The 16,402-nt window shown below is 51.0% G+C and overlaps 1 protein-coding gene across 1 annotated transcript in view; it reads left to right on the plus strand.

Annotated features, from left to right (window-relative positions):
* TCERG1 (transcription elongation regulator 1) overlaps positions 1-16,402 on the plus strand; it is a 219,069-nt gene that overhangs the window by 175,216 nt on the left and 27,451 nt on the right. The window contains exon 16 of the mRNA XM_075344605.1: positions 11,536-11,700. Coding sequence (XP_075200720.1) covers positions 11,536-11,700 — 165 coding nt within the window. The remainder of the gene's footprint in view (positions 1-11,535; positions 11,701-16,402) is intronic.

Raw genomic sequence — 16,402 nt, forward strand, 5'->3', positions numbered from 1 at the left:
CAGTCCTCGTTCCGCTCCTTTCGGAACTCATTTGGTTGGTCGACATCCCGCTCTGCCCCCGCCACTAGCCGCGGACTAACGCAGGAACCGACCTTCTCAGCTCTCCCCGAAACCCACTTCGTCATGGCAGCCTAGACCGAAACAGTCCAGGACTAGGGAGACTCTGCCACGACGTTTTCCCCCCTCATGACTCCTTTGGCGCCCCGGAAGGCACACCCATTGTAGGAGGTCGACTGCGACTCTTTCAACACATCTGGGCTGCCGCCTCAGACGACAAATGGGTGCAAGACATTGTGTCTTCCGATTATCACTTAGAATTTCGGACCAGACTCCCGAGTCGGTTCCTTCTCTCAAACCCCCAAAGACTCAAACGACGCGAGGCCTTTTTCTCAGCAATCCACTCGCTCCAAACAGCAGGAGTGATAATACCCGTCCCGGATGACGAGAAGTTCAGGGGTTTTTATTCCAACCTTTTTGTGGTCCCCAAAAAAGGATGGGTCAGTTCGACCCATCCTGGACCTCAAACACCTGAACAAACATGTGCACGTACGGAGATTCAGAATGGAGTCCCTAAGATCCATTATTGCATGCATGGTCAAAGGGGTATTCCTCGCCTCCATAGATATCAAGGACGCGTACCTGCACATACCCATCGCTCCAGATCACCAAAAGTTCCTCCGCCTCGCAGTTCAGGACTCCGATTTTCAATTCGTAGCCCTACCCTTCGGCCTTGCCACCGCACCAAGGGCCTTCACCAAAATCATGGCGGCCGCAATGAGCGTCCTTCACGCCAGGGGAGTAGTCGTTCTCCCTTACTTGGACGACCTCCTCATCAAGGCCCCCTTCTTCCGCGACTGCTCAACCAGCGTACAGATCACTGTGGACACCCTATCCCGCTTAGGGTGTCTACTGAATCTAGACAAATCATCCCCGGTCCCAGCACGATCCATCACCTTCTTGGGCATGTTCCTGGACACCCGTCGGGGCTTGATCCTTCTCCCTCAGGACAAGGCGATCGCTCTTCGACAAGCGGCACGCTGCCTTCTACGTCCTCCGTCTCGCTCCATTCGATTCAGCATGAATGTGCTCGGCAGGATGGTGGCGGCTATGGAGGCAGTACCTTTTGCTCAACTGCACCTCCACCCACTGCAGCTAGCCCTTCTAGCTGCCTGGGACAAGAGCCCCTTCTCCCTGGACAAACATCTTCACCTGACGCCTTCAGTCAGGTATGCACTCTGAGCTGGTGGTGGAAGCTGGTGGCTTCGGTCCTCATCCCTATCGAAGGGGAGATCTCTTCTCCCAGTGAACTGGCTGGTCCTGACCACAGACGCCAGCCTCCTAGGCTGGGGAGCAGTGTACCAGCACCACACTGCTCAAGGACGTTGGGCGCCCCAGAAGTCTTTCCTACCCATAAACATCCTGGAAATCAGCGCGATCTTCCTCGCGCTCAGGGCGTTCTGCCCTCTGCTAGCGGGTCGTCAGATTCAAGTCCAATCGGACGATGCGACAGCTGTAGCCTATATCAATCGGCAGGGGGGCACCCGCAGCAAAGCGGCTTATTTCGAGGCCCACAAGATCCTCAGCTGGGCCAAATCGACGGGGTCAGTGATATCAGCGGTACACATACCGGGGGTAGAGAACTGGGCAGCAGACTTCTAAGTCGCCAAGGCCTGGCCGCCGGAGAATGGTCTCTCCACCCAGAAGTCTTTCTACACATCTGCACTCGCTGGGGCACACCAGACGTGGATCTAATGGCCTCAAGGTTGAACGCAAAGGTACCCGCGTTCATAGCCAGGTCACGCGACCTGCAGTCCATCGGCGCGGATACTCTAGTCTGCTCCTGGCACCACTTCCGCCTGCCTTACATATTTCCACCTCTACCCCTGCTGCCGCGGGTAATCAGGAAGATCAAGGCAGAGGGAGTCCCGGTGATACTGATAGCACCGGACTGGCCCAGGCGCGCCTGGTATGCCGAGTTAGTACAAATGCTCGCAGACGTACCGTGGCGCCTTCCAGACATCCCAGACTTACTGACCCAAGGGCCCATTTCCCATCAGAACTCCAGAGCCCTGAAGCTGACGGCATGACCATTGAGACCGGGGTATTAACAAGAGCGTGATTCTCCCCCACGGTTATCTCCACCAGGATCAGCGCCCGAAAGCCTGCTTCATCCCGCATTTACCACCGTACGTGGAAAATCTTCTTTTCATGGTGCAGGGAAACTAACGTCCAGCCTATGCCTCTGGCCATCCCCAAAATTCTCTACTTTCTGCAGTCTGGCTTGCAAGCGGGGTTGGTTCTCAGTTCCCTTTAAAGGGCAGGTCTCAGCGCTCTCAATCTTCTACCAATGCCGCCTGGCTCAAAAACCGCAAGTCAAGACCTTCCTCCAGGGCGTTTCCCATCTAGTTCCCCCGTACAAACGGCCGCTGGACCCATGGGACCTCAATCTCGTTCTGGACGGTCTCCAGAGGTCTCCCTTTGAACCCGTCAAGGAATCCTCCCTTGCTCTTCTGTCCTGGAAGGTAACAGTCCTGGTGGCAATTACGTCCATCAGACGGGTTTCGGAGCTAGCAGCACTCTCTTGTCGCCAGCCTTTTCTGATCTTTCACCAGGACAAGGTGGTTCTGCGCCCCCTTCCGGATTTTCTTCCAAAGGTTCCACCATAGGGTGGAAAGGTCTCTGCATTCTTTAGACCTAGTCAGAGCTCTCAGATATTACATATCCAGGACAGCCCCCTTTAGGAAAACAGACTCTTTGTTCGTCATTCCTGAGGGGCCTAAGAAAGGACAGGCAGCTTCAAAGGCAACTCTGGCTTGCTGGATTCCCTCTGCGATCCAGGAAGTCTACCGCTTGCAACTCAAGCCCATTCCTAGTGGGCTGCGGGCTCATTCCACACGAGCAGTTGGCGCTTCGTGGGCCATTCGGCATCAGGCTTGAGTGGAACAGGTGTGTAAGGCTGCGACCTGGTCTAGCCTACATACTTTTTCAAAGCATTACAGAGTCCATACCCCGGTTTCAGCTGAGGCAAATCTGGGTAGGAAAATTCTGCAAACGGCAGTAAAGCACCTCTCTCAGTAGGAGCTCCAGGCTGTCTGGGACTGGTTCCTAGTCCTTGGGTTGTGTTGTGTTGTCTTTTTATTTTTCCCACCCATGGACTGCTTTAGGACGTCCCATGGTACGGTGTCCCCCAATGAGGCGTCAGAGAAAAACGGATTTTTGTGTACTCACCGTAAAATCGTTTTCTCTTAGCCATCATTGGGGGACACAGCACCCACCCTGTTGCCCTGTTGGGCCTTGGTTCTCTCAGTACCTTATTTGGTTATGACTTTTTTTTTTTTTTTTTTTCTTCTCTCCTACTGCTTGTGTACTAAAACTGAGGTTGCCTGGTGTGTATACCGGGTGTATACTGCAGAGGAGGAGCTAATGCTTTTTGCATCTACTTAGTGTCCTCCTATGGATAGGCAGGATAACACTCATGGTCCTGTGTCCCCCAATGATGGCTAAGAGAAAACGATTTTACAGTGCGTACACAAAAATCCGTATTTCTTTGTCGCTCCATTGGGAGACCCAGACAATTGGGTGTATAGCTATTGCCTCTGGAGGCCACACAAAGTATTACACTTAAAAGTGTAAGGCCCCTCCCCTTCTGGCTATACACCCCCAGTGGGATCACTGGCTCACCAGTTTTGTGCTTTGTGCGAAGGAGGCAACACATCCACGCATAGCTCCACTTTTTAGTCAGCAGCAGCTGCTGACTATGTCGGATGGAAGAAAAGAGGACACATATAGTGTCCCCAGCATGCTCCCTTCTCACCCCACTGTATGTCGGAGGTGTTTGTAAGGTTGAGGTACCCATTGCGGGTACGGCGGCAGGAGCCCACATGCTGATTCCTTCCCCATCCCTTTTTACAGGGCTCTGGGTGAAGTGGGATTTACCGGTCTCCAGGCACTGAGACCGTGCTCCATCTACAGCCCCTGGAGAAGATGCTGGATGGAGCGGAGTACATCAGGGACATGGCCCTGCTTCCTCAAGGTACTCTGTGTCCCCGTGCATTTGGCGCTCACACCGCAGCATGCTGGGTGTTGTAGTGCGCCGGGGGACATCAGCGCTGCGGCGCCTGTGCCATGGCCTCATTCAGCTTTGCTGAAGCAGGCTCACTTATAGGAATTGGTCGCGCCGGCCGCTGGGACTGCGGCGCGGCTGGCACTTGTAGTGCGCCGGGGACTTCAGCGCGGCCTGCGCTTTTACGGCGGCCGCGCTGATAACTAGAGTCCCCGGCTTTTGCGGCCTGCTTCCGTTCGTTCCCGCCCCCAGACCTGCCAGTCAGGAGAGGGGCGGGACGCTGGCCACTTCCAGGAATCGGTCGCGCCGGCCGCTGGCAGCGGCGCGGCTGGCACTTGTGGTGCGCCGGGGACTTCAGCGCGACCCGCGCTTTTACGGCGGCCGCGCTGATAACTAGAGTCCCCGGCTTTTGCGGCCTGCTTCCGTTCGTTCCCGCCCCCAGACCTGCCAGTCAGGAGAGGGGCGGGACGCTGGCCACTTCTATGAATCGGTCGCGCCGGCCGCTGGAACTGCGGCGCGGCTAGCACTTGTGGTGCGCCGGGGACTTCAGCGCGGCCCGCGCTTTTACGGCGGCCGCGCTGTTAACTCGAGTCCCCGGCTTCTGGGCCTAGTCTCCCTTCGTTACCGCCCACAGCCCTGACAGTCAGGGTAGGGGCGTGACGCTGCATAGAGCAGAGCTGAGAGCTGGAGTATGTTTTGCATACTCCACCCCTCTCACTGTGTGCACTGTGAATCCGGATTCCCGCACTTTCTCAGGCACGCCCACGGCTTCCTTCTCTTCAAGGACACCGGCAGCCATTAGTGTCAGTTTCTGTACGATACAGAGACAAGTGTGGAAGACCCTGGCATTCTGATAGTCACACAATCGCTGTAACAGGCGTTAAGCAGCACCTGTGGTGCTAACCCCACTAGTGCAGAAGTGCACTTATAGATATGCTTGTACTATATACATTGCACTGTTTGGTCGCACGTTGTATATACCCTCCTGGATTATGCGGAGGAGTTATCAGCATATTCTCTGTGTAAAACAAAGGTGCAGAACCACATGTTTTTCTATACAGCTGGTACAGCATGTACGGCTATACGGCCGGCAGGTACATAGACTCCCATTGTATGCACTAATGGCCAGGGGATGAGGACGGTGTCTGCAGTATTTACTGACAGTTTTTCTGAGACTATGGCTATGATACTAGAAGCCTAGCAGTCCGGACATGTCTCTCACAATATGGGCACTGTTGAATCATTGATCCATGGCCCCCCTCAGTGTGAATAACTAACAGCTCCGGGAATGTCACACGCATCCCAGAGTCACGGCTCTGCACGGACGTCAGTCCCAGACAGCCTAAGTGGGCTCGCTATGAGCGGCCTCGGTTTCATCAGGGTCCTAACAGAAGGACTCGCTGTGTAATGAGGCGGAAGTAGCGGCTCAGGATTCTGATCCTGAGACCGCTCTCAATCTGGATACACCTGATTGTGACGCCATAGTAAATAATCTTATAGCGTCCATCTATAGAATGTGGGTTATTTCTCACAGCTCCTCCAGTGGAGGAGTCAGCTTCACGTATTTTTCTGGACCACTCTGCCTTCAGAGAGGCAGTCCAGGAACACCACGCTTATCCAGATATGCGCTTCTCCAAACGGCTTAGGATACACGTTATCCCTGTCCCCTGACTTGGTCAAGGACTGGACCCAATGTCCCGAGCGGCATCCTCCAATCTCCAGGCTTGTAGCTAGATCCATAGTTGCAGTGGGAGATGGAACTGCAAACTCAAAGATGCCACTGACAGACAGATGGATCTCTGGTCGAAAGCCATCTATGAGGCTGTCGGCGCACCGTTGGCTCCGGCATTCTCTCCCTTGGGGCACTCCAAGCTATTTCAGCTTGTCTTACACAGATTGACACGGTTACACGTACATCTGTGCCGCAGGTGGCATCCTTAACCTCTCAAATGTCTGCATTTGTTTCTTACGCGATTCAGGTTGTCCTGGACTCTGCGAACCGTGCGGCGGTAGCCTCCGCTACTCCGTGTTTTTAAGCAGAGCCTGGTCTGCTCGTTAAGTGAATGGAAGGCAGATTCTGCTTCCAAAAAAGGTTGCCTAACCAGTTGCCTTTTTCTGCTGACCGACTGTTTGGTGAGCGTTGGATGTAACCATCAAACAGTCCAGGGGTAAGGATTCATCCTTTCCTCAGCCCGGACACAACAAACCCCAACAGAGCAAGAGGCAGTCGGGGTTTTCGGCCTTTTCGAGGCTCGGGCAGGTCCCATTTTTCCTCGTCCAATGTGGACTCAAAAGGATCAGAGGAGCTAAGATTCTTAGCGGGCTCAGTCTCGCCCAAAAAAGCGACAGTCTGAAAACCCGCTTCCAAGGCGGCTTCCTCATGACTTGCGGCCTCGGTCGGTAGCAGGCTCTCCCGCCTTGGCGATATTTAGCTGCCATAGGTCAATGACCATTGAGTGTGAGACATTCTGTCTCACGGGTACAGGATAGAGCTCACTTCTCGTCCTCCAACTCGATTCTTCAGAATTTCTCCACCTCCCGGCCGGGCCGCTGCTCTTCTGTAAACAGGGTGCACTCTATAGGCAGAAAGAGTGATGACCCCCGTTCCTCTTCAGGAACAAGGTCACGGTTTTTACCCCAAATTCTTTGCGGTACCTATAACAACGGGCCGTTCCGTCCCGTTCTGGATCTAAAAATGCTCAGCAAGCTCGTGGACACCAGGCGGTTCCGGATGGAATCCCTCCGCCATGTCATCGCCTCAAGGTCCCAAGGATATTTCCTAGCATCATTAGGCATCAAGGATGCTTATCCACACGTGCCGATTGATCCAGAGCACTAGCGTTTCTACGCTTCGTTATAGGAGACGAACACCCTCTGTTCGTAGCTCTACCTTCCGGCTAGCGACAGTCCAACTGGTCTTCGCCAAGGTCAGGGCAGCAGTAGTCACAGTCCTGCACTCTCAGGGTCACTCTGTGGTCCCGTATTTAGACGATCTACTTGTCAAGGCACTCTCTTAGGAAACATGCCAACACTGCCCGAACGTTGCGCTGGAGACTCTCTAGAGTTTTGGGTGGATCATCAACTTTTTAAAGTCAGATCCGACCCCGACCCTATCGATAACATATCTAGGCATAGAGTTTCTTACTCTCTCAGCGATAGTGAAGCTGCCGCTAGACAAACAGCATTCACTACGGGCTGCAAGCTCTTCTTTAAGAACCAGTCGCACACATTGAGACGCCTCATGCACTTCCTACGTAAGATGGTAGCAATGGAGGCAGTTCCTTTCGCGCAGTTTTACTGCGTCCACTACAATGGGACATTCTCCGCCAATGGGACGAGGAGTCGACGTCCCTCAACAGAGTCGTCGTTCTTTCTCAGGCGGCCAAGGAATCTCTACGGTGGTGGCTTCTTCTCACCTCTTGGTCAAAAAAGAAGGTCCTTCCTATCCCCGTCCTGGGCGATAGTTACGACAGACGCGAGTCTATCAGGGTGGGGAGCAGTTTTTCTCCACTACAGCGCTCAGGGTACGTGGACTCAGCAAGGGTCCACTCTTCAGATCAATGTTCTTGAACACAGAGCAGTGTATCTTGCCCTACAATCCTTCCAACAGCGGCTGGAAAGCAAGCATATCCGACTTCAGTCGGACAGCTCCACAGCGGTGGCATACATCAACCACCAAGGAAGAACGCGCAACCGGCAAGCCTTCCAGGAAGTCCGGCAGGTTCTGATGTGGGTGGAAGACACGGCATCCACCATATCCACAATTCACATCCCAAGTGTGGAAACTAGGAAGCTGACTTCCTAAGTCGCTGAGGTGTGGCCGAAAGAGTATGGTCTCCTCACCCGGACGGGTTTCAGGAGATCTGGCGCCGCTGACAGAGGCCGGACGTCGATCTAATGGCGTCACGGCACAACAACAATGTGCCAGCTTCATGGCACGGTTTCACAATCATCGAGCTCTGGCGGCAAACGCCTTAGTTCAGCATTGGTCGCAGTTCCAGCTACCTTAGGTGCCACCTCTGGCATTGTTGCCCAGAGTACTGCGCTAGATCAAGACCGACTGCGGCCGCGCCATCCTCGTCGCTACAAATTGGCCGAGGATGTTGTGGTACTCGGTTCTGTGGTGCCTCACGGTAGGCTAACCGGGGGCACTACCAGACCAATCAGACTGGCTGTCTCAAGGGCCATTCTTCCATTTGAATTCTACGGCCCTCAACCGGATGGTGTGGCATTGAGTCCTGGAACCTAGTGTCGTCAGGATTACCTCAGGACGTGGTTGCCACCATGAGACAGGCTAGCATACCAACGTCCGCCAAGATTGACCACAGGACGTGGAAGATGTTCTTATCTCGGTGCTCGGCGCAGGGTGTTTCTCCCTGGCCGGTTGCATCGTCTATGTTTCCTTCCTTCCTGCAATCTAGGTAGGAAAATGGGTTGTCGCTCAGTTCCCTTTAGGGACAAGTCTCAGCGCTATCTGTATTTTTTCAGAAACGACGACTTCCTCAGGTACGCACGTTCCTACGGGGAGTTTGTCTTCTCAGCACTCCGTACAAGCAGCCGTTAGAGCCCTGAGATCTGAACAAGGTTCTAATTGCTCTCCAGATGCCGCCTTTCGAGCCTTTGAAGGATGTCTCCCTTCCCGTTTTTCACGGGAAGTGGCCTTCTAGTAACGGTCTCGTCTCTTAGGAGAGTTTCCGAGCTAGCAACGCTCTCATACAAACTCCCTTCCTGGTCCTTCACCAGGACAGGGTAGTTCTGCGTCCGGTTCCGGAATTTCTCCCTAAGGTGGTATCCCATTTTCATATCAGGATATCAGCTCACCTTCTTTGTGTCCTCGTCCAGTCCATCAATTTCAGAAAGATTTGCATCTGTTGGTTCTGGTGAGAGCACTCAGGTTCTACTTCCCGCATGGCGCTCCTGCGCCACCCGGATGCACTCTTTGTCCTTGTCGCTGGTCGGCGTAAACAGTCGCAAGCTTCCAGATCCACCCTTGCTCGGGGGCTCGAGGAACCAATTCTTGAAACCTACAGTTCTACTGGGCTTCTGGTTCTCTCAAGGCCGAAGGCCCATTCTACCAGAGCCGTGGGTGCATCCTGGGCATTACGGCACCAGGCTACGGCTCAGCAGGTGTGTCAGGCACCCACCTGGTCGAGTCTACTTACTTTTACCAAGCATTATCAGATGCATACCTACGCTTCGGCAGACGCCAGCCTAGGTAGATAAGTCATTCAGGCGGCGGTTGGCCACCTGTAGGAGAGGGCCGTTTGACGGCCCTATCATGAGGTATTCTTTTACCCACCCAGGGATTGCTTTTGGACATCCCAATTGTCTGGGTCTCCCAATGGAGCGACAAAGAAGAAGGGAATTTTGTTTACTTACCGTAAATTCCTTTTCTTCTAGCTCCAATTGGGAGACCCAGCACCCGCCCTGTTTTCTCGGGGTTTTTCTGTTTTTTCGGGTACACATGTTGTTCATGTGGTATGGTTCAGTTCCCCGATGTTTCCTCGGATTGAATTGGTCTTTAAACCAGTTATTGGCTTTCCTCCTTCTTGCTTTGGCACTAAAACTGGTGAGCCAGTGATCCCACTGGGGGTGTATAGCCAGAAGGGGAGGGGCCTTACACTTTTAAGTGTAATACTTTGTGTGGCCTCCAGAGGCAATAGCTATACACCCAATTGTCTGGGTCTCCCAATTGGAGCTAGAAGAAAAGGAATTTACGGTAAGTAAACAAAATTCCCTTCTTTTCTTTATCACTGCTCCATAGCCTCAATATCTTGGTGAAATTGCTCACTGCTCAGCAGTTTGGTGGAAAGTGTCTAGATGCAAATGTAAGAAATGTCTCTTTAAAGGGATTGTGTCAGTAGATTTTTGCTACCTCATCTGAAGGCAGCATGATGTAGGCAAGGAGATTTTGAAATAGGCTATGTTCACACACTGCATCTTTTACTGCGTTTTTGGTGCATTTTTCAGATCACAAAGATGTACCTATTGCATGTATTTCCTTCTCCCAGCAAAGTCTGAGATTTCTATTATGCTGTCTACATGGTGCATCTCTTTTTGGCTGCATCTTGGCGGCGTTTTTGAAGATACACACAAGATGTAGCATATCAATTCTTTATGCGTTTTTTTGTTTTTTTTCCAGGGTTTTTGAGCCCTTTCAGTCAATAGATTTAACTTACAAGACACTTTGGTCAAAATGCGGTAAAAACGCATAAAAATCACGCTGCAGGTGCGTTATTTGGGGGGCCAAAAATGCTGCATCTTTGTGGTTAAGAAAAGATTCAGTGTGTGAACATAGCCGTAGACAAGCGATCACTCAGAATACTGCGTGCAGCCGTTGTGACAGTCTGCATTTTTAGCTTTAGTCATTTAGCAAAGTCAAGAGGGCTGACCCCGCTTGCACCAGGCTCTCTATAGAGATTGTGCATTGACAGACAGGTATCAATCACAGCAGGATGCGTGCCAATTTGCTAGCCACACAAATAATTAGTGTCCGATTGTTAAAGGGAACCTGTTAGCTAGAATATGCGTTCTGACTTATCAGCAGATGCATGTGTGCCCTAATTACACCTCCCTACCCATCCCTATGCTGTAAAATTGTATAATATGAAAGTATTATACAATATATATTGTTATTATACATAGGGCAAGGCGCCGCCCCTGTGACCACATTCCCTGCTATTTACATACGAAATATGAAGGTAATAAAACGTTTTTTAATACTTTCATATTATACAATTTTACAGCATAGGGATGGGTAGGGAGGTGTAATTGGGGCACACATGCATCTGCTGATAGGTCAGAACGCATATTTTAGGTGACAGGTTCCCTTTAAACGAAAGATCGGATTTTGACAACGCAGGCATGCCTGAGCTTTCTGTGTGAACCCTTACTGACTCATCCTGAGCCTGCAAGACAGCTTAAACTTTGGAACTTAAAGGGAACCTGTCAGGTGCCATATGCACCCAGCACCACGAGCAGTTCTGGGTGCATATTTCTAATCCTTGCCTAACCATCCCTGTATACATTAGCATAGATAAATCTTTAGAAAAAGTATTTCTAAAGATCTTTTATCTTATGTAATGAGTGCGGAAACTAGTGCCTTGGTCGTTACATCCCCCAACTAGTCCGACCTCTTAGCATGTTAGCACGCCCACTATAATTATGTATATGGTGTGGTTGCATATCCTTAAAGAAGCGCTCCCTGAAAAGGTGTGAATAGGTGCAGTGCTTTGATGGAAAACAGCATCAACATGAACATACCCAGACACTTCTGCTACTATGAATATTGGGTAAACTCTAATGTTGCATTTGTTGGTTAGACTTTGTGACATCATTGGACATGGCAGAAATATGAATAAAGCTTGTTACATGAAAGGCAATCATTCTCCCCCACTCAATGTTGTTCTGTGCGTCTGCTTCATTATCTTTTTTTTTTTTTTTTTTTTTTCTCTTTTGTTCATTGATTTTAGGTGAAACTGGACTTCTTTGATCTCTTAGCCAATCACCACCTGGATGCTCAGTCTCGCTGGAGCAAAGTCAAAGACAAAATAGAGAGTGATCCACGGTACAAGGCTGTAGAGAGCTCATCAGCAAGGGAAGAGCTTTTCAAGCAGTATATCGAGAAGATAATAAAAGTAAGTTTATAAAAGCTCATTCAAACCTCGCCTCAGTCCTTCTCTGTCTAGCATCTAAAGCAGTTGTCCATTGCAAAAAAAACAAACCCTCTTTTAGGCCCTTTGCACACTTGCCGGTTTTTGCCGCGGATTTCCTGTGGTTTTGCTGCATGTTATGTTCATAACATCTCTGCAGTGATTCACCAGCAAAACCTATGGGAAAAAAAAATGCTGTGCGCACTATGCAGATTTTGACAGCTGCATGTTTTGCTGCGGGATTCCCGCAGCAAAAACAATTGCATGTCACTTCTTTTCCGCACGTCGCTGCGGGATTTCACTCCATTGACTGCCATGTAATCGTGAAATCCCGCAGGAAATAACGCAGGCAGCAAATTCTGTGCGATTCATTGCGTTTTCCTTCGTTATTCCCTCCGGTATTTTGCGGTATACCTGCGGTAATGTTCATCGGTGCCCTGCGGTTTGGAGGGAAGTGATGTCATTATAACAGGAAGAGGAAGCCATGCAGAGAGTAAACACACAGATCAGACACAGACATAGAAAACACACACATCACACGCACACACAGACATATAGAATACACATAGAAAGCAAACTGACATATAGAAAAAAAAAACATGTGGGCTCCGCTGTATTTTTACCGTCCAGCCGAGGTAAGCACACAGCGGCGGCCCGGTATCTCAGGCTGGGGAGGGCGAGGGGCAGGGTTAATGCCCCCTCCTCCCGCAGCCGAGAACATCAGCCCACAGCTGCCCCGGAACTGTCGCATCCATTATGCGGCAGTCCCGGAGTGTCCCCGACTCTTCCTGTTGCCGTGATGCGGTGGCAATCAGGGTAATATAAGGAGTTAATGGTCCAGGCTTGATCATGGCAGCGTCTGAGACAGCTGACATGATCAACTCGTAAGTAAAGTGAAAAAACACAGAAAAATCCTTTATTTTAAATAAAACACAAAAAAGCCTCCTCTTTCACCCCTTTATTAACCCCCCCGAAACACACAGCTCCGGCGTAATCTACGTCCTGCGATGCTTGCATCCAGCCGCGACTGACACACAGCGCTGAATGCAGCCTCACAACGAGACAGACTGCAGAGAGGTAATTACAGGTCATTTCCCACGGCCGGTAATGTGAACAACACATTACCGCTCGGGAGAAATGCAGCGTGTGCTCACAGGGACTCTCGATCTATCTATCCTATCTATCTATCCTTCTATCTATTCTATCTATTTATCTATTTGTCTGCTATCTATCTCAGAAGGAAATGACTTTTTTCTCTGACGCCTCAATGGGGGACACAGGACCATGGGTGTTATGCTGCTTATCCATAGGAGGACACTAAGATGCAAAGATGTTAGCTCCTCCCCTGCAGTATACACCCCCTGGCCCAGCCAGGCTACTTCAGTTTTAGCTTAGTGTCTATAGGAGGCACATCTCTGCAGACTACAACAACAACTATAAGACGCTGAGTTACTAGGGGATGATAGCACCTCTTCCTTCTGTGAGTCCGGTGCCCCTGTAGCCCCTATGGTTCTCCCTCTGGGGTACACAGATGGGGTTCTCCCACATGTTCCGCGGTCTCTGAGGAGCCGGAGGAAGGGGAATGATGTTTGTACCGGGATGACTCCTTGGTTTCAACCTCCCCGAGCGATCAAGCTGCGATGGACTCCCTTATTGCAGCAATTAACCAAAACTCTGCATGTGGAAGATCTCCCATCCACTACTACTGACCATGCGGTCTCCTTTCAAAGGGTGAAGAAACCTCAAAAAAAAAAAGGGATTTTTAACGCCGCTTCGGTATTTGTAAACTCATAGTCCCGGTACCCCTTTGGCTTAGCTGATTCTAAGGGCTGGGCTGATCCGGCCTCGGTGGACCCTCACCCGGCTTCCGCCTGCCTGAAGGACCACTCCTGTCTTTTACTTGATGGATCCTCCTTCAAGGACCCGACAGACAAGTGGAGCAGCTCGATCGTTCAGCCTCGAGGCCGCGGGTCCCTCTCCCCTTCCGTGTGGGTCGCACAGGCACCAGGACTACCAGTTTCCCTCAGACACTCGCAGATGTAACAGTTCACATTGCTGCAGCGGCAGAGTACCTCATGCAGGCCTCCCTCGGCGCTGCTACCTGCGCAGTTATTGCCGCCTCAAATACCATAGCCATCCGTAGGGCCCTCTGGTTCCGATAATGGAGAGCGGACTCTGTCTCTAAGAAGCCTCACAGTACTCCTTTCCAGACTGATGGTTTGCCGATCATCTGGACAGGCTTTTTTTTTTTTTGTCTGACGACACGGGAGGAAAAGAGTACCTTTCTCCCCCAAGATGTTTTTTTACTAGACACGCAGGGCCCGACCTTCTCAGCCCTCCCAGAGTCCACCTCGTCCTGGCAGTCTAGACAAAGACCGAGGAGTCTCGTCCTCCTCCATCTGGGCCGCCGCCTCAGACCACAAATAGGTGTGATACCTTGTGTCTTCTGGTTACCACATTGAATTCTGGACCCGATCCACTGGTCAGTCTTTTCTCTCAAATCCCCCCCCCCCAAAGGCTCCAAAACACCACGAGGCCTTCTCCTCAGCAATCCACTCCCTCCAAACGGCGGGGGGTGATGGTACCTGTTCCGGACGGCGAGAGGTTCAAGGCCTTCTATTCCAACCTCTCGTAGTCCTCAAAAAAGGACGGGTCAGTTCGTCCCATCCTGGACCTCTAACACCTGAGCAAACATGTGCACGTAAGGAGATTCAGAATGGACTTCCTAGGGTCTATTATTACCTTTATGGTCGAAGGAGAATTCCTTGCCTCCCTAGCTATCAGGGACGTGTACCTGCACATACCCATCGCTCCAGCTCACCAAAAATTCCTCTGCTTCACTGTTCAGGACTTTTTTTTTTTTTTTTTCATTTGTGGCCCTACCGTCGGCTCTGCCACAGCACCAAGGGTCTTAACTAAGGTCATGGCGGTCGCCATGAGTGCCCTTCACGCCAGAAGAGTGGCTGTTCTGCCTTGCTTGGATGACCTCCTCAGCCCTGAAGCTGACGGCCTGGCCATTGAGACCTGGACTTTAACAAGAGCGAGATTCTCTCCTGCGGTCATCTCCACCATGTACAGTGCCCGAAAGCCGGCCTTCATCCCGTTTTTACCACCGTACGTGAAAAACTTTCCTTTCCCAGTGTAGGGAATCTAATGTCCAACCTATGCCTCTGGCGATCCCCAGAATTCTTGATTTTTTTTTTTATTTTTTTTTTGCAGTCTGGTTGCAAAAGGGGTTGGCCCGCAGCTCCCTTAAGGGGCAGGTTTCATCGCTCTCAATATTCTATCAATACCGCCTAGCTTGCAATCCGCAAGTCAAGACTTTCCTCAAGGGCGTTTCCCATCTAGTTTCCCTGTATAAACCGTCGCTGGACCCATGGGACCTCAATCTCGTTTTGGATGGTATCCAGAGGTACCCTTTTGAACCTCTTAAGGAATCTTCTCTTGCTCTTCTCTCCTGGAAGGTAACATTGTTAGTGGCGATTACGTCCATCAGACAAGTTTCGGAACTGGCAGCGCTCTCTTGCCGCGAACCCTTTCTGATCTTTCATCAGGACCATGTGGTTCTACGCCCCCTTCCGGATTTTCTTCCGAAGGTTACTTCCCCGTTTCATATGAACGAGGACATTTGTTCTGCCTTCCTTTTGTCCACACCCAGTCCATAGGGTGGAAAGGGTTCTATATTCGCTAGACCTTGTGAGGGCTCTCAGATATTACGTACCCAGGACAGCCCCTTTAGGAACATAAACTCCTTGTTCGTCATTCTTGAAAGGCCTAAGAACGGAGAGGCAGCTTCATAGGCAACGCTGGATTTGCTCTGTGATCCATGAGGTCTACCGCTTGCAACTCAAGCCCATTCCTAGTGGGCTGCGGACTCATTCCACGCGAGCAGTTGGCGCCTCTTGGGCCATTAGGCATCAGGCTTCAGTGGAACAGAGGTGTAAAGCTGCGACCTGGTCTTGCCTACATACTGTTTCAGAGCATTACGGAGTCCATACCCAGGCTTCGGCGAACCTAGATAGGAAAATTCTGCAAACAATAGTGGAGTACCTATCTCAGTAGGCGCTCCTGGCAATCTGGGAATGGTTCCTAGTCCTTGGGTTGCGTTGTTTATTGTTTACCCACCCATGGACTGCTTTAGGACGTCCCATGGTCCTGTGTCCCCCAATGAGGCGTCAGAGAAAACCAAATTTTTGTGTACTCGCCGTAAAATTGTTTTCTCTTAGCCATCATTGGGGGACACAGCACGCTCCATTTTGCCCTGTTGGGCCTTAGCTTTTTTCTGTCTCGGTACTTTTTTGTTATGAGTATTCACTCACATTTTTTGTTACTTGTTCTCCTGCTGCTTGTGTACTAAAACTGAAGTAGCCTGGCTGGGCCAGGGGGTGTATACTGCAGGGGAGGAGCTAACATCTTTGCATCTACTTAGTGTCCTCCTATGGATAAGCAGTATAACACCCATGGTCCTGTGTCCCCCCAATGATGGCTAAGAGAAAACGATTTTACAGTGAGTACACAAAAATACGTTGGTTTTTTTTTGTTTAATATGCTTTATTGCATTGAATGCATTAAAGCACATGTACTAACCCGCACGAGGTAAAACCGCGGCAAACCGCATGCGGTTTTCGGGTGCGGTTTGCCGCGTTTTTTTACCGCGGGTGCGGTAATCTTTCAGACCCTGCGGAAT

The sequence above is a fragment of the Anomaloglossus baeobatrachus genome, chromosome 4, assembly GCF_048569485.1.
Source record: "Anomaloglossus baeobatrachus isolate aAnoBae1 chromosome 4, aAnoBae1.hap1, whole genome shotgun sequence".
Lineage (NCBI taxonomy): Eukaryota > Metazoa > Chordata > Amphibia > Anura > Aromobatidae > Anomaloglossus > Anomaloglossus baeobatrachus.